Source organism: Rhea americana, unplaced genomic scaffold (assembly GCF_003343005.1).
Source record: "Rhea americana isolate MKP2758 unplaced genomic scaffold, rheAme1 scaffold_245, whole genome shotgun sequence".
In the NCBI taxonomy this organism is placed as follows: Eukaryota; Metazoa; Chordata; class Aves; order Rheiformes; family Rheidae; genus Rhea; species Rhea americana.
In genome coordinates, this window is record NW_028186363.1 from 794,513 (window position 1) to 819,281 (window position 24,769).

General features: G+C 36.1%; 1 protein-coding gene across 2 annotated transcripts in view; it reads left to right on the top strand.

Moving 5' to 3' along the window:
- SPRED1 (sprouty related EVH1 domain containing 1) overlaps positions 1 to 24,769 on the top strand; it is a 59,003-nt gene that overhangs the window by 16,368 nt on the left and 17,866 nt on the right. For both annotated transcript variants that reach the window (XM_085306675.1, XM_085306676.1), the window contains exon 2: positions 17,156 to 17,330. In XM_085306675.1, the coding sequence (XP_085162801.1) occupies positions 17,156 to 17,330 (175 nt within the window). The remainder of the gene's footprint in view (positions 1 to 17,155; positions 17,331 to 24,769) is intronic.

The window sequence follows — 24,769 nt, forward strand, 5'->3', positions numbered from 1 at the left end:
ATTTCTGTGAATCCTCTACTTCTCTGTGAAGATTCATTATTCCTCAAATGTGTCTTCCTTTAGCTACTTTAAAACCTAAAAGTGGCTTTGTTCTAGCTGGGTCTTTTCTTCACCTTGAGACAGAAAATGAGCCCTGCTGTTAGAGGGGCAAGGCCTGTGCTTTGGATGTTGGCTTTTCTGTTYACCTCACAGCTGCTGTTAATGTTTCATTCTGCAACTGCTAGAGAATGGGCAAGTAACTATCCTCATATGAGACAAAAATATAACTCCATTAGTCAGCTGGCGTGGGTTGTTGAAGCAGAAATGCAGGCAGTATTTTCTCCTGGTGGAGAAAGATCTATCACATCATATTAAAGTTGCCATTAGCTGACTATGGGGGAAGGTACATAACCTGAATCCGTGATTGCCTGTTCTCCTTACTTTGATGGCTGTCTACTTTAAAACTTGTAATTTAGTCATAACTGTTATAAGATCACATTACATCTCTGGGGTTAAATCTATTTGACATATAATCTGTCTGAGAAAAGCCCTTAAGAAATAATGATGCTTGATGCTAACTGAACCTTAAACATTTGTGGCATGACTTAGAGAACCTTATTTCTGAGGAGGTTTGGTGGGCTTCCCAAATCCTTATCACACTGAAGGACTCGTATTTTTAATTTAACTAAATATTTTAACTCATTACTATTAAATAGGGATTTCTATTTCTTTCCAAGTGTTCTGGTGTGTTGTGTAGCCAACCTGTAAATGCTGTAAATGTGATAGGCTGGTGGCATCTTTGACATACACTTACCTGCCTTAAATGTGAGTCYTAAGTGAGGGAGAGTTACCACCCTCACCAACTTTGTCAGACCAACATTTGAACATTTGAGGCTTTTGGATATTTAATCTTGATAATTTGCAATTATGAAGTAAAATAGAACTAAGAAAATAGGTTCTGCCTTTTTGTACCAGTTTATCAGCTGCAAGAAAATCTGTTTTCTTCGTTGTTCTGGAAGTGGCAATTTTTAGTCATAGCTAAAGCAGTGTTTCAGTAGAGAATGGCCTTTTCTCTGTAAGGCAAATACAGATGTGGTTAGGCTTCCTCTTAAGTGCTGAATTAGTTAAAACCTCTTAGCCACCTGATTCCTTATTTCTTTAATTGTTTGCCCTTTTTATGGGCTGTGGACAGAGAGAGATTTGAATTTCTTGATTTTGAGAGAAATAGATGTTTAACGTGCAGCATGAATGATTCTTAGCAATAACACTGAAATTAGTTTGAAGTCATGGGTTGTGATTGCAAATTACAGGGGTACTAACACCTATACATTAAGGTCAGAGCACTACTTAGTCTTACCGCGTGTGTACTTAGTCTTATCACGTATGGCTCATGTCTGCCTCCGCATTGCATACGATACTAAATGTAAAGTCAAAATGATGCAATGACAAAATATACTTCAGTGGGTTTGGTTTTGTTTTGCTTTCTTGTGGTTATTTCTCATATGTAGACATTTCCTAGGTATCTGTCTACATAGCTGGCAGTCATCTGCCTCTGGTGTTTTTCTTGCTGGATTACGGCAGGTAACGGGGAACAGCTTCAGTTGCTTTCAGTGTGCTCACTTCTCCTGGTGTTACAGTTGCTGCTTCTTGTTTTCAGTAAACCACATACGTGATAGTAAAGAGCTTCAGAACACAGGAATGAGTACTAAAGTTAAAATAAGAAAGTTAGTTTATTGTTATATAATTTATAATTTATATAGTTTATAATTGGAGCCTTATTAACTCATCTATTTGAATTAAACTCTTATTATGGAGTTTCAGCTGAGAGGTGGTTTCTGCCAAGTCGATTTCTTGCACATGTGTAAGTAGTGTCCACTCAAACTCTGTAAAAACATACTGCCTATGCTTCCATACTAGGTTTTGTACCACTTTGCAGAAGAATGCAATGCCTAAGCTTAAATTGTTGTAAAATTAAATTATTATTCTGTAAGACTGAAAATAAACTCTCTGTAAAAATCTGTTTTAACTTTCAAGCAAAGGAAATGAGCAAGATCCTATTCCAGTATATTTGATCACATAATCCTAGTTTTACCTAAGAGCTAAACACAACCTTGACTTCCTAAATCCAAAGGTTGTGCCCTTGTGCGAAACCTAACCATTCTTTGCAGAGAGTGAGTAACGGAATTTCTCTCAAGGTTCTGTCTCTAAGGGCTGTTTTTCTGTTGGGTTTTTTTTTCTTATGAAAAGAACATCCATCTTGACTATGTTTTTGGTCAACTTACCTCAGTCTGTTATCAGTTTTAAGTGCAGCTATGGTGGATTCTTTTCAGCTTTAAACTTTTCTGTTCTGTTCTCCTGTAAAGATGGATCATGCTCTGCATGTGTTGCTCATTAGAAAGGCACCATTTTTCATTTAATATAGTAATTTTCTTTTAGTTATAATCTGTGTGTGTTGAAGGATGTGTTTGAGTTTCTCTGGACTACTTGAAGTTGAGTGTAGGCAACCGGTTAGTTTTGTATATAGCTGAGAAGGAATCTGGAGCAGACTGTAAATGTTTCTGTAAATATCTGTGTGAGCACAAATAAGCATTCTGTTATCCCTAAGAATGCTAGAAGCAAAATTTTGTGTAGTTCCTTGTTGCCCCTTTAATATATTGACAGAATTTAGTAACTGGTCGACGTGAACGCAGAAGTGTGAACACAGGCATCTGAAGGTTTCCTCTTGTTTGGATCTTTTTGGATCGGGCTGGTAGGGAACGTGTTTTGCCTCTTACAGATTGAAGGAGCGTGCCATATGGTCCAGTGCAGTTCACATACACAACTGTGAACCGTGGAGGAAAGGCAAACTCCCAACCCCCCTCCTGTTGTTTCAGAAAGGAACAGACAGGAGGAAGTAGGAGTGAGAACAGATTTCTGGATAGGATGGTAGGCTGTGGGGTTGAATTCTTAGCACTTCCCACCAGAAGTTTATTCTAACAGACATCGGCTTTTAACTGTGTAATTGCTGGTTATGAGGCTGGAATGTAAGGATTGAGAGTAAATGCATGAATAGACTTGTAACACTAGTTTCAAATTAGAATGATAATGTTTATTTCATATTCTGAAGTAAGACTAATGCTGTCAGCCTTTCTTGTAGGAAGTTAATCACAAGTCATTGAGTTTTTCTTATTTTTATAACTGAACATAAGCACTAAAGAATAATAGTGAATAGAATAAAGAATAATAAAGAATATATCTGGAAAAGACTTTTCTGGAAGTATTCTGACTGAATAAGACTTCTCTAATATCCATACCTGGTGGTGGAAGTGTGTGTGTGTAATACTCACATCTATATTGATTAAAACATGTTTAAATGCAAGAGGTTTTTCTTGGTTATTGGGCTAAAGCTTTGCTTTTCAAAGCAAAAGGGTAACGTCCAACTTCCTAGTACTGTATAGGAGGAACARATGGGTTGGGGACAGTGCCACTTTCTTGGCCAGCAGTCTCAAGCTGATTTAAACAGGAATTTAATATACCTGCAATTAATATTAGAGCAGCAAAAAAAGGAAATGATTTAGAATTGAAATTCATGTATGCACTACAGAATAACTTTCAAAATCTTTCCCCAGATTAAAGCTGGATTTTTGTTTAAATGCCAAAAAGTGGGAATATTTTAAGTAAATTGTTAAATAACTGTGTAAACTTGTATTTCTAGGGGCAATTTTAAGGGTTTTGCCACTGAAAGGGTACCTTTTGGGTATTGGTTACCTTTGTTTGCATTCACCTCCACTGCCTTTCTCTTTAGATCTAAGAGACAAGTGAATGCATGTGATCTGGAGCTCTGATTTAGCAAAAAGATCTTTCGAGGATGTCAGGTTTTCCATTATTTTTGGTTGCACAAGCAACTCTCTTCACAGTTGCATGATCGTTCAAGCTAAAACAAAAGAATTAGCAGAATTGTGCCCTGAGGATAGGCTAGAAAAAAAGGGCTGGTATTCAGGCTAGATTTAGGTGAGTAGGTTTAGTTGCCTTTCCATTATCCTGCAAAATCAGGTACTTTTGCTGGAGACATACAAAGGCTCACTTACTGGTAGAGCTCTAGGTATGTGGCTGTTTAGACAACTTCTATGGAAAAAAAACTTGCCTTGTTGATTAGGAGTTCACAGAACTAGAGTATATATTTCTTTGCATTCTCAGCAAATGTTGAAGAACCTTCTATAAATCATGATCCTTATTAAAGAGTATCTATAAAACTTAGTTTATATTTAATTTTTTTCTTCTTTAAAAGAAGTGATTTTTTTTAATTTCCTCTGACATAAAAATGCAGGAACCCAAACTAAAAAAGCACTAACAAACAATAGTGGTGCACAATGCCAGTACTTTTCCAGTTTGGAAAATGTGTGGTATCAATGAATTGACTAGTCTTGATCAAAATTTAAAGAATTCTCCATTACAAGCCATTAATTAATGGTATAGCCACTGAATTGATTCTTGTTATTACTTCAAATGAGTAAGTGTTTTCCAGCATAAGAAGTTCAGTTGTCAAATTACTCTTTCTAGGTTATTCTTAAAGGCAACTTTTCTATTTCAGAACTTTTTTTTTTTTGCTGATATTTCCTTTAATAACAGTGGCTGTAAAATGCATCGGTGAAGATCAGCTGATGAATCACTTCAGGCAAAACACATTTGTTTGGTATATATTAAACTTGCTTCAAAGTATGGGTTGCTGCAATTTCTCTTAAGTAAAAGGAACCAAACTTAACCCAGATCTATTCTTAATCCTTGCTATACATTATTGCAGTTTGCATTCAGACTTCTAAATGTGTACAGTTGGGCTATAATCTTTAGTGCTACTTTACTGTAAAATTTTTGTTTTATGATTGAAAAATTTGACTAGATAAACTGCATCAGTGTTTAAATCTTCAGCAAGATGGTGCATATTTCTCTTATCTCTTACCTTGAAAATACTATGTTTTAAGGGAATTAATGGTTACCAAAATTAAAAGCTGTGTGCAGATTAGGTTTGTTCATAATTGGTTATCATATTGTGATGTAGTCTTCAGTTACATTTCTTGCAAATGATGATTTTTCTGCATCTCTACTTTCTCCACATTGGGGAATAAACTTTTTGCAATGTTCAAAATATCCATTTTCTCTGTTATCAGAATTATTTCTCTTTTTCTGGGATGAGCAGTGCTTTCCCTGTGTGTATTCAGTCATTACATAAGGGAAAGTCAGTCTTAGCATGTAAACTGGGTTTTATTAAATAAATAAAGGGTCAAAGATGTTGCACATTTCTTAGAAAAAAAGCTATACATTATAACTGTATTAAACATCTGGTGTTCATCTTTCCACATCCAGAACTTGTATTGAGGTACTACATTATATCTTCAGAATCACTGAGCAATTACAAGACAGTCTTGGGACCAAAATCAGTCATTTACTGATTAAGGATGGATAATTGTCCTGGGCTGAAGGCAGCTTTTTCTTCTGGATTTTGGCTCAGATGAGCTTCCCAGTATTGATCACTACAAAGCTGCAGAAGTGGTGGAGAAAGTGCATGGCAAGAAGGGATGAGAAGGATGGAGAGTGCTGTTGGCAGCAGTGCCAAATTATGTTATCTTAAAGTGCTTGTGATTAAAAAAAAAAAAAAAAAAAATACTGTTAATGCAGGCACAAGAGTGGACTTCAGCCTGCTTGGTGAAGGTAGTGTAGAGCTGTCAGTAGCTGTGTATTCTCTGCAGTATCCCCAGAAGGGCTATCTGAACTCAGGATGTAAAAAGTGGTTACAGGAAAAAGCATCAATAAAGCTGACCGCTGCGAATTTTCTTCCCTTCCGTCATGACGCCTAGCAGTTTTCCTCCTGTGTATTTCAAAACAATACTAATTTGACATAGCCCTAGGCAGTAATAGAACATCTTGCTTTCCCTGTATGTAGAGGGAAAGGACTTAATCTATAAACATCTGTACATTAAAAGTTTCACTATTTTACTGTTTTAATTTTTTTGAAACTGGTTTTGATTTATCTAGGAGATTTTATATTTCTTTGAGGCAAACTCTAGATCAATCCATTTGCTGTACACAGAAAAGAATTAGCATATTATAAAAAACAATGGCATAAAAGTTGCATGCTCAACAATAAAACTGTCTTCTCAAGTCTGTCTGTCTGTTTCCCTTTTGGGGAAAGGAGATGCTGTTTCCTAGCTTTTATTCTTTTCTTTTTTTAATTTACTTGGTATGGAAGAACTTACGCTGTCAGTATTCTCTCTCGCATGGATGGATAGGGTGCGTGCATGCTTGCGCACGCACTTGCACACAATCTCTTTGTGCCACCAACTATTGAAACATCTATTTCTTCATTTCTGTTGCTTGAGTTCTGGTATTTTTAGCTCCCCTTTCCTCCCCTCAAATAACTCTTGGGCAATTTTTCTTTTTTACACTTCCTAAAGAAACAACTGTGTCAGCTGTTTTTCTTTAAACATCAGCTTTTTATTTGGAATAGTCAATACCACTTTTTACTCAGGCTTTTGTGAAAATGTCTTAAATAGATGACTGCATTGAGTACTGGTCACAATTCTCAGTCAAACAAGTGGATTCTGGAGTCAATAAGACTCAACTTGGTTACAATTACAGAGTGACAGTTCTAGAATCCTTAAAAACAAGAAAGCCATCGTTTTTCCTTTTTTTTTTTTTTTTTTTTTTTTTTTTTTTTTTTTTTTTTTTTTTTTTTTAGTTGCTAGGTCTAACTAATAATAATTTAAAATGCTTAGTAACACTGGGAAGAATGGATAAAAATTACAGCCAAATGAATTCTATCTAGGGAATTGTTGTATGGCTGTGGAATAGTCTTTCTTTCCTTGAAACACAACGAATTTTGATGTTTGAGCAACCAAATTCAAGACGACACATTATATATCTGATGTGAAACTCTCATATTTGAATGCACTGCTAATATTGGATTGTGAATAACATCAGAGAATTTTGCCAGATCGACTTTTACAATATAGCCAGTATTTTAAGGTTAAGTTGCAAAACACTGGAAACCTATGCTCAAAAATCAGAGATTCTTTGCATACTAGAGTTTACTTGTAATGTGGGATTGCTGTTTTGATTTTGCTTTTCAGGTTGCTAAATAAAATACTGATTGCTTTTCTTTAGTAAAGTAATTAATGACTTTTCCTGATTTCTTGGGGTTATTCAGACAGTCTCTTTGTAGATAAAAGTACTCAATATCAGCTAATATTTATAATAAAATTATTTGTAATTCTTGCTGTTTCAATATTTGACCTGTGCTTGAGGTCCTTGAGTATGAATAGAGAAGGTCCGTCTCTAAAATGGGAGCAAAAGTCCATGATAAAAACATAAGTACAATGAAATTGAGGATTTTTTTTCCTACCATCTAGACATGTTTACTTGTATTTAAGGAATATATAATTTCTTCTTCTGCCTCTGRAAGCAAGAGTCTTTGATTTTTAGTTCATATTTCTTCAAATATGCAGTCAGTGTTCACCTCCTTTTAGACCTGTTAGGTACATCAATGCAAGAGCACCAGTGTTCACAGAAGGACTTGATGCATATCCCATTCCATTGACTTTGTAAGATTTTTTTTTTCAGTTTTATATCTTACACAAAGCATAGTATAATCAAATGGGATATAATGGGAATGATAAATAATTATACTTAATTCCAAGAATGGATTGTAATCTCTGCCTACTAAAACTGTGCAACTTAAATGTCAGAGCTGCACAAAGAATCTGCCCAAACATTCCTACCACTGTTTTTGTGTGTCAGATTGGCTGGAGCTTTAGGACTTTGCTTTTATTCCTTGGACTCTGTTTTGAGCTTTCCTAGTGTATGTTACACTCACTTCCTTGATATCTAAATTATATCGGTGATATGATATTGATATATAGCTGTCGTGCGGTTTCACTGAACTATCCCCAGCATCCTTTTCAGAACTTCCTTCTTCTGAAGTTCCACCCCAGCCTTAACTTCTAATAGTTTTAAAAAGTCCAAAGAGGAAGCAGCAAGATATAATCATAACAGCAAATCGTCTCATGATCTCAGTGTTGTAACTTTTTGTTTACATCTTTGTTGTTGCCAAAACAAGGAAAATCTAACTTGTGGATCCCTTTTTCAGTTGCTGGGTAGACTTTGAGAGATTTAGTGATTATTGCGGGAGTTCTCATGACTAACAACTATTTATGGAGTGTGAATGCATTCTTATTCTGACATGTTATATGTTAGCAGGGCTAATACATGTACAGTTGAGGGGTTCTGCTTTTTTTTCTTTTCATGTATATGTAGTTGATTACAAGGTTTTAAACTTTTTCTAGTCAAGCAGCAAATAACTGTGCTTAATCTTCCTTTTCAACTGAGAGACCTGTCAGTATGCTGTTTTGCTGTGTTATGTTCACGCATGAACCATGCATTCATTACACATTGCTTTTTGTAGAAATTTTCAGACAGAAAGTGTTTCTTAGCAGTAGAGTGGAGAATGCAGTTATACCAGGATAAGTTAGACTTTTTTTGATGCTTTATTAACACTCCTCTGGTCTCTGACCTTAGGACTTCTGAACCACTTATTTCTACGCTTSAGACTGCTGGCAAGGATACTAATTATTACGGAGGTTATCAGACACAGAACGTCCAGTTATCTACTGGCTGTATCAGTTATGCTGTTCCTGCAGAAGTACTGGGAATATGAAGGGCATACCATTAAAACATTTTGTATAATCTTGCTTGATTTTTGTTTCCTCTGCTTTGATGGATTATTGTCATAGAAGTCTTTGCACTTATTTTTCACTTGTCTATCTCATTTTTTTAATCTCTTCCAAAGATAGGTTGTTGTTAAAACTGTAAAAAGACTGTTTCAAACTGCAAAGCGTGGCCCTGCTTAGCGATGGCTTCCCTTCAGCCACAGAACATAGATCCTTAAAATAGATCTGTAAATTCACAAGCCATCCCTCTTAAAGCTGGTTCAGATTTTTGGCACCAAAATTAGACCCCCTCTGAAAACCCCTATCTGTTAAATGCTGTGGCAGTTTGGCTTGTAGTCTTTTTGCTTTGTTAGTGTGCATGTTAATGATGGTGCCTGTGTGTGTTGGAGACATCCTTTTGGATGCTTGTCTATTTCTTGTTCTTAAGCTAAAACAGAACAAATTAGCATTAGCAATTTTCTTGCAATATGCATTTTATTCAAGGATCATTTTCACATGAGCAGGTTAAACTTCTTGAAAAGCCTTTTTATTTTAAGTGTTGATACAAGCTTTAGATGTAACTATTAACAAATGATACTGTGGTTTTAGTTTAGCATAGTTTTTAACAGTTTTTTGTACACAACTTTCATAAGCCATCTCAAAGCTCAGACAGAAACTTAAGGTAAGATTATTTTTATATGTGTGGATTTGCTTAGTTTGGTTTGAGATTGTTTTCCTTTTTTGTGCAGGTTGAATAGTAAATGCATCCTGTGAATGACCTAGACTTTTTATAAATTTGTGTTAAGTGGCAAGATTTGAATTTGGTGTATGGCTACTTCAATTCTGTGGTTGTCTACCTAATACCAACTGTTGCTTGAGGTGAGTAAACTCAGATACCAGTTCCTCTGATACCTTTTTCTTCCAAAAGCGTAGGCCAGAAGATTAAGACTATACAGCAGCTCCTCAGCTTAACTCTATATAATGTGTATCACCATGATCTCAGGGCTTTATGAAGTAAGTTTGTTTACAGATGGTCCCTGCCTCAAAACGTTCGTAGTCTAGGATAAGCTGAAACAAATTTGGACATAATAAATATAAAATCAGAGTTCTCCAGTGTGTTAGAGAAAGTATAGCAGACTCTGTTTTGTTTCTCTTATTTTTGCAGAACAGGTTTTTAAGTGCATGGGAAGAGAATAATAAAATAGTTTATTGGACATTTGTGGGGCACTGCTCCTAAATGCAAGGAGCAATGTAATAAAAAAGTACAGAGATGCTTGTTTGAAAGTAATAAGTAGTCAGTACAGCCCATCGTACTGTAACTAGAATTGTTCATAAGAAATCTTACTATGGTATTATTTTTGTGTATTAGTTGCTTTCATCTCAGCTTCCTGATCAAGAACTTAGTACCAAGTGACTTGATTAATGCATTCACATCTCCAGTTAACAGGGACTTGAGAGTCCTGTTGTCCTTAATCTAGTGGCTGGAGGACTAATAGCTTTGAGGATGACCTAATTGTACTTGGATGAAGCTCTGGGACTGTGTTGAGTATGTAAGGATGGATGAAAATAGCCCTGAGAGAGGAGAGAATTCTTGACTTGTTCAGTTACAAATGTTAATTGAAAAACTTTACTTAGATTATTTACCATAAACTATAGTAATCATTGCTGTTCAAAGGAGAAGAAAAGGTAGAGCTGAATCTGTAACTTTATTTTTTAAAAAAAAAAAATAAGAAAAAAGATTTAGTTCCATTTAGACTGTATGGATGTTGTCTGATGATATTTGTAAGAGGTATCAAGTTGTCTTAGTTTCAGTGGTACCTGTCTTAGGACAAGCACAAGTTTGTAGCCTGTTTGCTGAATTGCCTGAGAAAATTAAAAACTTGTCTTTCATGGTTTCTTTAGACTTTCCTCTGCTTTTGTGAGGGTGGAAGGAAATTGGAACTTCTTATTTAACAAATTAACTCTTTTTCTTGTTTGCTTTCTGTGGGCTTTCTAATATAATTTCACAGTAAGCAAATCGCAAGTAATAGTCTGGCCTCAGTATCCAGTATCTCAATTTTTACTTCATAGGAAACAATAAGTTCAAATTCTGCAGAATTTGAAGAGGTGTGGATAGTTCTGTGCTGTAAGTGGAGTGAAGACATTCCCCTGGATCTTCAGAGAATCTGTGTCACCGAGGAGGAAGCAACTAAAGGAAAGTAGAGAGAGGAGATACAGGACCAGAATGAGAGAGCGGACGTTTCTGGAATTCGTGAATTCATTGCCTTGTAAAAACAAGGCAAATTTAGGGTTTTCTGAAAGAAGGGAGCTGGACTGGAGATCTGTGACTGACAGGATTTGACCATTCAAATTCTGTTACCTCATCTGCCTAAAATTGGATAGAATTTAATTCGGAAGTCCCTGGTACCAGCATCCCTCTGTTGTTGAGCAAACAGCTGTAGAAGTCATTAAAAAAGCATCTTTCATGTCTCCTAATCTCACTAACTCAACTAGCTACAATTAATAAACATGTATACATAGTATGTATACTTATTTTTAGTCAGCAGGATTAAAATGTTACCCATAGAAATGTCATATCTACTTCATATATAATTTTCATAGATTTCAAACAATTTCTCATCAGCTTCTCTGTTCATTATGTSCTCCTGTGCTTTGCGAAAGCTCTTGTGATGGTAACATTCATCCTTGCAGTGTCACTTTTTTTTTTTTGACTGTCACAAAGCTGAAGTTTTCTGTATTTGACAAGTATTGGTTCTAGTGCCTCTTCCCCACTCCCAAGATAGTGTCCAAGAGAGCACTTCGTAACAACATGGTAYTGTTTGGACAGTTACCAGTTTTGAAGGCTTGTTCATTTGTGTCTCATTTTTCAATTTGTCTTGTAGATACAGTATCAAACGCCTTGTTTTTCAAGTCAGGGAGCCTCTGCTGCTAAATATTCATTGTATTATAAATCAAACACTTTGTCTCCTTCAGAATATTAGCTATCTCCTTGGGCAGTAAAGCTTCCCATCTCACCTTTCCCTTCTGTCATTTTGGGTTCAGTCCATTTTGCTTTATGTTTTTTGTTTTCCTTCAAGCAGCATTGTCCAGTTCTTTGGTAAAGCCAAAAGTATAATAGGGACCCAGCTCTTCATTTRTAAATCAATGTGGGCACCAGTGTCCTAAATGCAGAAGAAATTGTCTAATTCAGCACTTGTTACTAGTTACTTCTGGAAATCCATGTCTTCTCCTGCTAAGCTCCTCACAAACTTCCTCAGCCTGGTAGGCAGGCATGGTTGCTGTACCTCCTGTCGTCATGATGAAGGATACCCTTTGCCTCTCAAGGAAGAAAAATCTACCAAGTTTTGCCTCTCCTATCAGTTGCATGACACCTTACTGTATATTCTAACTTGCTAGTGTAATTTTGAGAAGGGAAAAAACAGTACAAACAAGTCATACTTGACAAAGCCTTTTATAGCAGTTGTTATGGCAAAAAAAAAAATCATGTTCAATAACTTACTATCCATAAGAACAAATTAGATATACTGTCTTTTCTTGGTGTGAATTGTGTCTTAATACTCGGGCCATATTTGCATTTTTCTTATTGTAGATGAGTCATTAATGTTTCATACTGGTGGCAGTCATTCTCTAAACCTTTGGCTACAAAAGGCTATATCTCATCAACAGATACGGATATGATCGAGTGGTACTGTTAAAAATTCCTAGTTTTCCTCTGAATTGAGTAAATACTCAACAAATTTTATCTGCTAGTAAAATATATTTTACCTCAGTGGTTTGATATTACCTTTTGGTATACTGAGCTTGCACATATTCATTAAAACTTCCTACTAGGTAATCATAAAATCCTTTAAGGTGTTTGGATAGTAAGAACTATAAAAAGCCAAAGAGTAGTTCTTGTATACTGTTCGGGAGAGGTTACAAACACTCAAGCACACTGCACCGGAAATTGGAGAGGTTAAAGTACGCGTGTAAAGTACCAGTCAAAGGTGAGGAAGGAGCCTCGATCCATGACGACTTTATACTGAGAGACCTGCCTGCAGCACTGTAACTTGCATGCTAGCAAAGATGGTGTATTTTCATAGCAAAATGAAAGATGTTTCAGAATGCAAAATGCCTTGTTTCTTTCCTCAGTCTTGGCAGAATAGCATTAGCACCATGGCAATAGTGGTTATCTCGTAGTCAAGTATAATAGCAAGATTTCATTGAAGTATCATAATATTTTCTCACACATTAACCCATACAGTTGTATTTGTAAAGCTGTATTTTACAGAAATTTTTGTGCATTCTTTGTTCTGAAATATATCATTAAATACATAACTCTAAACATTTTTATTAAGCTAGGATGGACAGATTCTTGTGCAGCTTTGATCCCACTTGATGATCCAGGTTTTTTATTCTTGTAGTTTTAATAGTACTGAAAAGCAATTTGCAATGGCCATTAACAATTGTCTTCACAAAGATTTTTGGAAGATGCTGATTTTTTCTTCAATTCTATATTAAAATAAAAACGTGCAAGGTACAATATAAATAAAATAATGCCAATATGTAATGTGAATCKAGGAAAGGGAAGAGTTGCAGACTGTTTAAAACTAGGTTCCAAAAAATGGAATGCAGCAGGATAGCTGCCATGCTTTTTATTGGTGTGTATTTGCTTTTTCTCTGGGAAAAATGTTTGGTAGAAGATTCTTTACTGTCCCTTCTCTTCAGATCATTAATAGAAGAAATGACAAATGCAGTAATAATGATTTGATATGCTTAAGTGACTTGATATCATGAATAAGAAATACCCCAAATTAACAAAGCAATTTAAAAGAGTAAAGCCGTAACAATGATCTGATGATACGGGGTGGGGGTGTGAGGAGGAAGAATTTTTCGGCAGTTGCTAATCTGAATAGTATCTGCCCACCAAAGACGGTGGAGTGCTTTCTGTACGTGGGCAGCAGTTCGTTCGTTCAGGTCAGTTTGGGCCCAGTAGCATTAAAGCAATAAAAGCTTTTTTGGGGGGGAGGGGGATGGGAAGGCTTTTAAAATGTTTTCAGATTTTAATGACTGTTCTTTAAGTATCAGTTGAGATGTTAAAGTTGAGTAGAGGCAAATAATTGTAACATTTCTGTCTTTCCTGCCCCCTGGTTTGTAGCTCTTTGTTTCTGCCCACTGATACTTTTGCAGACTTCCTTGCGTGACTCTCCCCGCTGATACGGAAATCATCTTGTTTTGCTAATATTTTGCCAGCAGGCTTTGCAGATAAAATACTCAAGCTCTGACTTGCATGTTGCTGCTATGCTGTCTTAAAATGAATTTATTTCAAGTTTAATAGGCGTAATGTTCAAATGCTTGGTCTACTTTCCAGTAGWTCTTAAAACATTTATTAAGGGAAAAATCATAGTTTGGAGAACATTTTCTGTATGTGTGCATGGGGAAGGGAGGGTTCTTGTGGTCTTTTTCTGTTTTGTTTTACTTCACTTGCAACTTTCATAACTGATTGTAATCACACGAATGAAACTCTCATCTCCTCGCCCAACATGTTCAGCTCTTACAGAGAGAAGTTCCGTTTTCATAACTGTTATGAATTTGTCTCGGAGCCCAGCACGCTGGTTGCCGGTCTCCACTGGTGTTTAGCGTGTGTTCTTAAGAAGCAGCATGCTGTTATAAACAGGATCCCGTTTTGTTTTTCCTGTAAACCTTGCTCTGACTTTCCAATTTCCTGTGACCACAACCAAAATCTGAGTGTCTCAGGAAACATTGCATGCGATAAAATAGGCTTTGGGGCTGCTGTCACGATGTGCTGTCCGTGCCGCATTTCACCYGTTTGTGGTAGCTCTTGTGAAAAGTTTCATAAAAGCAAGGCTCGACAGATTTCCAGGTTTGTTTGGTTTTCTTTTTTAGCTGCTCTATCAGCAACAACTAAACTTGCAACGGTAGTTAAAAATGTCAGGTTGTAAGTTTTTAAAAACACCATGGGGACAGTGCTGAGAAATGCCTTGTCTGTACCCTTTCCCGCAGCTAAGGTACGCTGGCGTCTTAACAGTTTATTCCCAGCGTTCCCAAATGCAGACACCGCTCTAGCAGTTACAAAGGCAAGACACGTACGTGGTTTCAGTAGCATCAGTACCGTGAAGGGCAGGTCCTCTGTTTTATTTGCAGAGGATGCTCGAAATTAATTTGCAACTAGTCACAAAGCAGCAGCAGGGCTTAGTGATATCACTTTGTATTTTTACTGAAAATGGCTATTRTGACCAATTATGAGTTTCTTTAAAAAGCATGGAACTTGTTTTAAGCAATCTCTTTTGGTTTTTGACATTGTTATGCAGCTACAGTAAGGAATTTGTCTAGTTAATTCCTAAGGTAGTGCCCTGGAAAATTTCTCTTTCATTTTGCTGAAAAAGACTATTCATTAAACATTACAAACTTATGTGTTGGGGGACTTTTATTCTAGCTCTTGCACTAATATAGTGGTTCTGGCAATGTATTTAAAAATATTTGATAACATAAGTGTTGTTTTAAATTGTTTAAAGAATAGAAAATACAGAAGCAAAATGCCAGCTTTTTAAGCAGACAAAACTAGATTTGTAGCATTAGGAGTAGTTCTGTTGGTAAAGAAAAAGCTATAATATTCAGATTTGCAACTTGATCTATAAAATAGATAACTTCTAAGCTAAATTTGTTTTGCCTGAAGGAATAGTAGAAATACAGCATGAATTTAACCAGTTAGTACATCTTGTTCCTTACTGATTCATAGGAAAGTCCTGGTGTCCTCAATTTCTGTCAGAAAAGGCAGTTTCTCTTCACCTAAGAAAAAATAAGAGACTTCCTATGTCTAAGTGTGCAGTTATTATCTGAMCTTTTCTCTGAGTTAAATACAATGATAGACATTACTAAAAGTTGAGTCATTCATTAATATTATCAAGCATCAGAAATTTAACTTTTGTTTTCAGATATTAGAATTGACAGATGCATGCAATGAATGACTGGATTGTTCTTGATTATATTTGTCTACTGTTCAGGAGRTGTTAGTAAAAGATGCCATACAAAAATGGTCAGATGCATTCACTAAACTGGCATTTTTAGCTACCAGGTGGAGGTGAGAGAAGGTTTTTGTTTCAGGGAGTATTCTTCCTTTTTCTGAAGGGGAAAAAGGAACAACGTGGTGTTTTTGTTTTTTGTTTTTTTTTCTTTCATGTGCCTATAGGCTAAAAAGATTTTCTTTTCTATTTCCCATTTTGCACAGCTTTATGTATTTCTTTGCATAAAAAAGCTCTATAAGCTTTTTTGCTTAGCTAATGTTATATTTATACACACAGACACACGCACACATTTGGTGCAAGCGTCTAAAGCTTATCAAGAACCTCTATTAAATTCGGACGTTTTGGAAAAGAAAAAGTATAATCTTTTTAAAATACAAGTTTGGTAAATGGGATACCACAAACTTTGTACAAAAGTCCAGTCCAGGCTTAATTTTTACATAACTAATGCTAATAGGTGTAACTATTCAAACCTAAGATTAGAAATAGGTTGCAAAAAACAGCCTAAGGCATTGTTTCTTCTAAAGTGTTGGAATACTCATTCATGCCCTTCATTAAAAAAAAAAAAAAAATCGGAATGCAGGATCATACAACAGCTGTGGTAAAAATGTGGTAGCAGCATATTCATAATTAATTAAAATAAAGATGATTATGAAAATCTATTTTTCTGAGACTCTCTGAAAAAGGAATTTGGCCTACTTGCTTTTAAATAACAAAGTGGTAAACGTTTGTTTATAAAAATGCTAAAATATGGAGGAAAGTTGTTAAACAGTAAAATTCAAGTAATTTTCCACACAGTGCAGAAACTTGAATCAACCGATAAACATTAAAGTATTTCTGTTTAAGCAGCCGTTCCCGGCTGTGGTGTCCCGCCGGTCGAGTCGGTAGGAAGGCCCCCGAGCGCATGGGTGTGCTCGGACCTGCCGTTCCAGAGGGCAGGTTCCCTCCGTGGAGGCAGGCGAGCAGGCTTGCTGGCTAGGAGCCTGTTCTTGTTTAGATTTCAGTGGGAGAAGGCTTGACCTCTTTCTGGTTTCTTGTTCTCTTTTCTGTGCAATTTCATGGTGGCTGACTCGCATCATGATTAGCCTAAAATAAATCAGGAGTTGATTCTTATTCTCTCTCTCCCCTCACCCATGCCTCCTGTTGCCTCAGCTCTTTGCGGCTAGATCACTGACTCTAAAAAGTTTTAGAGGAATGTATATTTTTGACTCTGAAAAACTGTTATCTGTTGAGATTTCTTTATAAGAAATTACATGTAAGCTCCAAGGAGGAGTAGATGTTTCTAAAGAAGTTCTAATGAGAGAATTAAAGTAGAGGAAGTTTCTAGGGAGTCATCTTTGGTTTTTCTAAGTGACTGTTGTGAAGGCACTCAACCTCCACTATTTAACTGTTGTGATCATAATTATTTAAAAAGATTGGATGCTTAGCTGTTTTGCATTTATGGAAAACTCATTTTTACTTTTACATCTCTTCCAGTAATAGTTATGCACGAGTGCGAGCTGTGGTGATGACCCGGGATGACTCAAGTGGTGGATGGTTACCGCTTGGAGGGGGTGGACTAAGCTGTGTCACAGTCTTCAAAGTCATTCACCAGGAAGAGAATAGCTGTGCTGATTTTCTTATCCATGGAGAACGACTCAGGGATAAAACGGTAATGAATTGCATCCGATGTTCCTATTAAAACTACATAGAACCTAAGAACAGATACGTAAAATTGTTGTTCGCACATTAGAAAGCAAATCTACAATCTCAGTCTAATGCTGTTGCTGAGCTTTTATCCATCTTAATGGTCATATACCTAAAGAGCCAAGTATTTAATTTGGGTAATACCATACATTTCAAGAATTAAGCATGTTGATCTTTTCAAAGCTGTAAACCTGTCATGAAAAAATTGTGGTTTTCTTCCATTTGGAAAAACATTTTACTGTTTATTTCTAACAGAAGATCAAAGTAAAAGCTCTTTGCTAGCCTACTTATGCACTGACATGGTGTTTAATATCAGTGTTGTAAGCATTTGGAAAGTAAGATAACTTGTTAAAACCAATCTGAAGGAGTTCCTCAGGAATTCAGTCAGTCAGTTTTACACTTTGRCTATGGCTAGTAATAGGCAGCCATTTTACATGAAAGTAGCTTTTGTATTGGAAGAAAGCATGAAGTTGACAGGTTCAAGAATTCTTCTGGTTTGATTAACCTGCAGAAGGTATTCATATGTCAGCTACGTTAACATGAAGTATCTACAATATACCTACTTTGAAGGACTTCATGGAAGTTAGCCTCACAATACAAAAACTGTAGCGTAGAATCTTGGCTCTTTCTACGTGCACGCATAGGAGACAAATTTGGCTTACTGGAGCATGATCAGCTAGTTAATTTTATGCCAAGTAGACTTCTGAAGGGTCTCGTCTTACTATGAAAACAAAAACAAAAGAGAAAGCACAAAATCTGTATCCTAATGACTTTTGCCAAAGACTTGCTTTTTCTTGCCAATAATGTACAACTTCTATGTAAGCTTAAAAGGTAGAATTATTTTTTTTATGCTGCTAATTTTTTCAAGCATACCAGCTTCTCCCCTGAGGCAGGACTGCTGAGTTTTCTGCCTTAACTGTGACTGTTGTAGGAAGAAAGCATATAAATAGAAATTCTGCTGACTAAGTTGTTTCAGCGAGGCGTAGTGCTATTAGCAGAGTACCCTGTGTTCCTGCACAGCTATGTGCACCTGCAGCTCTTTCTTCACTTTGCACTAGTTCCCCTTAGAACTTTTTAGCCTTTTTGAGGATGTTTTTGAGGCACTTACTTGCACTTAAAAATACTTGACATTTTTCCAAACCTTTATACTCCTGAACAGTTTGGAGTTTTTTGTTTTGTCTTGTTTGTTTGTTTGTTTTCCCAGCTGTTGACCTGCTAGTCTGTCAGGAAAGATTTTGATCTTACCACAGTTCCAGGAAGTTGCTGTTTGAAGTTAGGCCCTCAAAAACAGAGGATAGGAAGAAGTGCAACCAAGAAGAACACTTGTCCATGTATGTTGAATAAAGTTCAGGAAACTGGCAAACAAATAGAGTAAGGCTGTGAGAAGAATACTGCAAAGCCACTGATGCTGGCAGAGTAAAACAGTAAAAGAAAATTGTATATGTGTATATTTCCTCAGACTTCAAATGAAATGTTTCTAATCAAAAGCTAATGAATTAATAACAGAGTTGCACGGGGTAATTTAAGTCACTTATTGGCATTAAAGAAACAAGATCCTACAGTAGGGTATATGAGGATATCCTGAGGTCGTGATACTCTTCCAGAAGGATGGAAGCAGGGACTAGGAAGAGAAATCCGGTTAGATAAGGATCAGGTCACTGATCCTAAAACTGTTTTGGTCTTTATGCTCGCTATAAAGCGTTTTACATTTGTTTTAAGAATATTTTTGTGGATGCCTCATTCAAATGCAATTTTTAACACTGCTTTTTTAGTCCACATTTATTTATTGGTAATATTTATTGGGTTTTTTTAGTGTAAATAGAACTGGCGATTTCTCTGGTAGATGGGAAAAATTAGATGAATAAACAAATTCTTTCAACCAAAAGAAGGGAAAAGGCTGTGTTCCCTAAGAGGCAACCCTCTAAGAGGACATTTGACGAATGGACATAAAATGCTTTAAAAGAAAAAAAAAAAAACTAAATGGAAATAGTTACAGATCCACCTTGTGTTCACTGTTGAGTAAGGACAAAATTTCTAGATCATGTTCTGATTCTGAGTAAGAGTGATGTTGAATCTTAATCTGTTTCTTTAKACACTTCAAACATCACTCTAATCTAGTTTTAGAATGGGCACCCGTATGTAAAACACTATACCTGAATAATCTTTGAAATTAGTCATATACTGTTTTGTTTAGTTAGTTTGCCATTGTAAGACAGTATTGCTACTTTCCTCTTTGAAAATACAAAGAAGCTTCCTAAACTATTTTTAATACTTCAGCTATTAAGACTTTGAGCACATGTTGTCTTGTTGGCTTCAAGGATCTTTCATCTGTTTTAGTATCTTAGTCATTATGGTTTGGTCAGCTGCACTGCAAATTCTTTACTCACATTTTTGCTTTGTAAAAAGATACACGCAGATTCCAAAAATACTTCTATGTATTTAAAAAAAAAAAAGCAATTTTAATAAATGAAGTATTTTTTTCTCAAGTCACTTTATGCATAGTTAAAATATAAATATAACTGGACTATATATTTTGATTTTTCTCTGGCCATATTTTTGTGAATTGGCACTGCTTCCATAGGAGATATGGAAATTCTGTTATCCTGGAGAAATTTATAGCATGGAACTTTGAGCACTCTTCTAGATGGGGAAACATGGGGTTTTGAAATACCTCAAGCTAGAGAGAGCAATCAGAATTCAGATCTACAGCTTTTACCTAAGATATGGGAATCATAAGCCTGGCAGTTAAGAGGACAATATTATTATTCATCCTTAAGTTTCAATAGAAAAAATACGATTTATTCTAGTGCATCTCAAAATCCATAATTAAGGTGTTTGGAGGTATCTTCCAGCAGACTCAAAAGGAATGAGATCTTTTTGTTTCTTGTAAAACAGCTTTATTGCTCATCCAAGTGCTGCTTCCAATAGTGCTGTCGATTTCAATTCCATTCTGAGGAGCTAAATCTCCCTATATATTTTATAGGATATGCGGGCATTTAATTGAAGACTGTAGATCTGTCTGTAGATCAGGCCAAATTAAATACTTGGGGACTGAGCATTATAATATTGAAGTTTCTTATTGAAGTAGCCATGGGGGTAGGGGCTGAGAATTAGGTTACTATCAGCACTGTTATGAACCGACTTCAATTTTATATATATATATATATATAAAACTTTCAATGTTGCATACAATTCTTATTTAAAATATCTGATGGGATCAAAGGAAAGCATCCTAGTCATCTGAAATGAAAATCAAAGTGGTAGCATCATTGAATTAATTTAGAAGAGGAGCTGCTCACTGCTAGTTTACCCAGCTTGTTTGGATCTGTGTTGGAATGTAAAGTCATTTCACGAAATACCCTTGATATAATTGCATGTTTCCTCCTCTACTATATGCACCTTCCTAGATATGGCTCCAGCCAGTCTGCGTGGAACGATTACTTTCCCTCCTAATCTGGTCAGCTCTGCTGCTCTGTTTGGCTGGGTTTACACTGGTTTGAATCTAGCTTAGTAGCAGCAGCGTTAAACATACATTAGGCTTAAGCGTATGGGTCTTTAGACTTTTACTTGTTTGAATGAAAAGTCTAATGGACTTCTGTTCTGCCTTATGCTCTTCTCCAGTCCTTTGCTATGCAAATTTTTATTGAAAAAGCAACTAGTATCTTCTGAATCATCAGCCAAGGGTGACAAACAGGTCAAAGGTTAAAATCTCACTTTTGAAGAGCAAGTAACTGTGCAAATGAAGAAATTCAAGCCCAAAATGGAATATAAGTACTGTTCTTTTCTAAAACTTTGCTTTCTGAGGACTTAACAATATTTCATTTACTAGGTTAGTCTTTTAGAATTGGCTTTAAAATYTGAAAAGTGATGGCTTACCATACATGTGCCAGAATTCTAATTAAATTTGAAAGCAGCATGTGATTCTATGATAAAATAAATTCATAGAAAATGAAAACTTAAACAGAGACTCTACTCTTAATAATCTTTTACCTTTTGTTAGCAATTTACAGAACTCTTTTAGTAGGTGCTCTTTGAGAATAGATGTTACAATTTCTTTAACAGGCTAATAAACATTCTTTTTAATAACAAATCAGATGAGTGCGCATGTGTGTGTATATATAACGTGTATATATTTATATGTATTTTTATCTCTATATATGCATCCACATTTTTAATAATATATTAGAAGCAGGAAATATCTTCCCTACAAGAAATAAATAAGCCAACAAGACTAGCCTCTTTTTTGCTTTTTGGAAATGGATACTGTAAAAGATAAGATACACATGTCGATGACTTCAGCATGAAGCCTGCATCTAGAGTGTTTGAAAGACACTGTTCACATAAGTGAGCTTGTCTGCAACCTTCCTGCCTCCTTCTGTCCACTAAAGTCATTGAGAACTGAGTTTAGATGTTGCAGAGAGAGAATCGAAGGGACATCTGTATCCTAATTCCACAGATTTCTGTCCTTTCTGCCCTTCTTGCTTTTGGAGGAGTTTCTCTATCTTTTGGCAAATGCAGCCACATTGGTCTTTAGTTGGCATGAGTTGCTTATGCATACTTGCTGGTCCTTCAGAACATCTTCCATATGAGTTTTTCCAAAATCTTCAGAATAAAAGCTTTATGGCATTCGTATGTTTAATTCCTTTACATATAGCACTCCACAGATCTTTTCTTGTAAGGTTGTAAAGACCTGAATCTCCAAAACATTTGAGTGAACTCCTGTGACTCTCTCCATCTCATCTCCCTGAGAAACTCCTACAGATCTATCTTTGCTGATTTTACTTACGTTAGTAATGTCAGTAGTCCCTTTTATTTACTAATGAAAATGGGACAAAGCAGAGAATTTGAGTGCTCTACTGCTGATCATCCTTACTGCTTGGTTGTTAGCATATTCTCTAACCCAGTTCAGACCACTTCCAAGAAGCTGTCCCTGAGACGATGCCCAGGCCTAGTTTGAGACCTCTTGTGCTCGAGGGATCGTTCCCGGTGAACACAACAGACGACAGTATTTCAGGAAGCCTCGTGCCCTTAAACACTCCTGTTCAGTGTAATGCCATCCTGAAAGACATGCAAGGCATGCCCTCTGTTTCATGTAACCAGTTCAAAGGCTAGAGAGAAGCTTTTGATTCTTGTTTGTGTTGTGTTTTGGGGAGTGTGGGTTTTTTTGTTTGTTTGTTTGTATTTATTTATTTTCCTGGTTGGCTTTTTTAAGCAGGAAAGGCATAGTCATCAAACTGAATGTTCGTGTTTGTAAGTTTGGATGATGAATGATAAATTATGTCTGTGTACATATAACGCTTTAAGCTCTTGAAAGCACAACCAGAAATGAGTAAAACAATATCTTTTCCCAGGATATAGAAATGCTCAATTATGGAATCTGTTACCAAAATAGATACTAGTATCAAATGCCATTCTTTTAATACATTTTTTCCAAGATAAGACCTGGATAATGATACAAATATAGTCACTTTATTTTTGCTACAAAATGTTTGTTTTGGAAGTGAATGAGTTCGAAATTTAATACTGAACGGATTTGTCTCGTCTACACGAGGCAAGTAATTCTTTCAAGAACATGGGAATGTGTTTCAAGGTGGGCAAATTTATAGCAGAGTATTTCTGAGTAATTGTGGCATTATTAGTGTTGTCCTTGATGAGATGCTGGCTGCTATATTAAAAAGTTTTTTTTTTTTTTATTCCATTAAATAGTGGCATATAGATGCACTGCCCTGTGTGTATACTTGGAGGAGTATGCTTTTGAGAACACTTTTAGGGTTCTGGTGATCTTCAGACTTGGAAAAGTAACCGTTCTGTTAACGGTACTGGTTTCCCTTTCCCAGGTTATATTTGGAAATGTATGGATTAGAATACGTCCCTTCCCCCCATGATAGTTTGCTTTCTTCATCATAAAAAGCTTTGACAACTTTGTTATTTGACAGGAAAATACTTGTTGTTGCAAAATATATACAGAGGCATTTTTGAAAATGTAAATGCCTTGGAGGATGGTGTGTGGGTGTTGTGTCCCCCCACCTGCACCCTCGATTGATTTTCAGCTCTGGTTTTGAGTTTTTTCAGGTGGGCCAGTCAGGTCTCCCATATGGTTCCTTACATGTGTGATAATTGCTGTAGTTTTGACGTGTTTTAATACAATTCGTGCTGTAGGGTTTTTTCACCCTTTCAATGCGCTTACCACATATCTCTGGTCCCGGTAGGTTGATTTTCATATAGCTTTTAAAACTTCCGAATCAGTTGTTAATTGCCCTGTAAAATGTAGTGCTTCTTTAGATCAAGCTAAAAGCAATTACAGTGTTGTGCAGGAAATGATATTTGTTTTATATAAAGTTAGTTTCTGTGGGTTTTGTTTGTTTGTTTTTTAAATCATAGCTGCTAGCCAGTAAGGTTTTAGTCCAGTACTTTGTTAGGTGCTACTGTCTTGCATCGATGTTTATTGTCCAGGTTTGAATTAAAGTGTCTCATTATACAGAAAAGAACCAGAAAAAAAATCCATCTTGCCTTGAGATGGATTTACTTGTCTTCTCAGAGGGAGTGAGCATGTGCTTTGTTTTTCTTCCATTCCATTTTCCCATGGATTTTGATTAACTCCTTTGGGAGCAGGTGTTCGTTAAGATACTGTAAGAGCCAGTGTTTTTGTTGTCAAACTTTACATCTCTTGTTCATCTTTTGGGCAAAATTTCATGCAAAAGGCAGTGCCAAAATTGTTTGTGTTTGAAATAGCAGAGGCCCCCAAAAAGTGCTCACAAACCTAGACAATGTGGTAATGTGAGAAGTATTTATTTTAAGCCACTCTTATTTTTAAGAGTAAGGAAGTTTCAGATCACCACAAGGAACAGAATGTGATCATTTAATGCAAATTAAAACTGGATAATGACTTTTTTTTGTAGCTGCTGCACCTTATCAGATGCATTTACAGCAAATAGTCCTTGCTGTGCTTCTTTGTAGACAGTTACACCTAAATCTTGTGGACCATTTAGGCAAATTAGAGCAAATTATCAAAACTGATTTTAATGCTGAAAGGGTTCATGTGTGGAGAAAGAATGCCTGCCCTCTTGAGACAGGGATAAGTGATGCATAAAGCAGTAAAACTCAAGCGGAGATAATAAACAGCTGGGTGTAGGGCTGGGACAGGAGATAAGTAATGAAGAGCAGCCTAAAATCTCCTTCACTGTGTAATACTTGCCCAGGAAAAGGAGAGAAAGAACACAAAGCATATGTAAGAGCAATACAAGCACGGACAGATTTTCTTTTCTTATGTTTGGAGAATTTTCTCAGTCATATTTAAAATTAACCTTGGTTTTCCAGATGCCATAAGAGATTTTATATTTTCTCCAAAAAAGTTGCATACGTAATGAAATCAAAAATAAAAATTCTGAAAACACATTAATACAG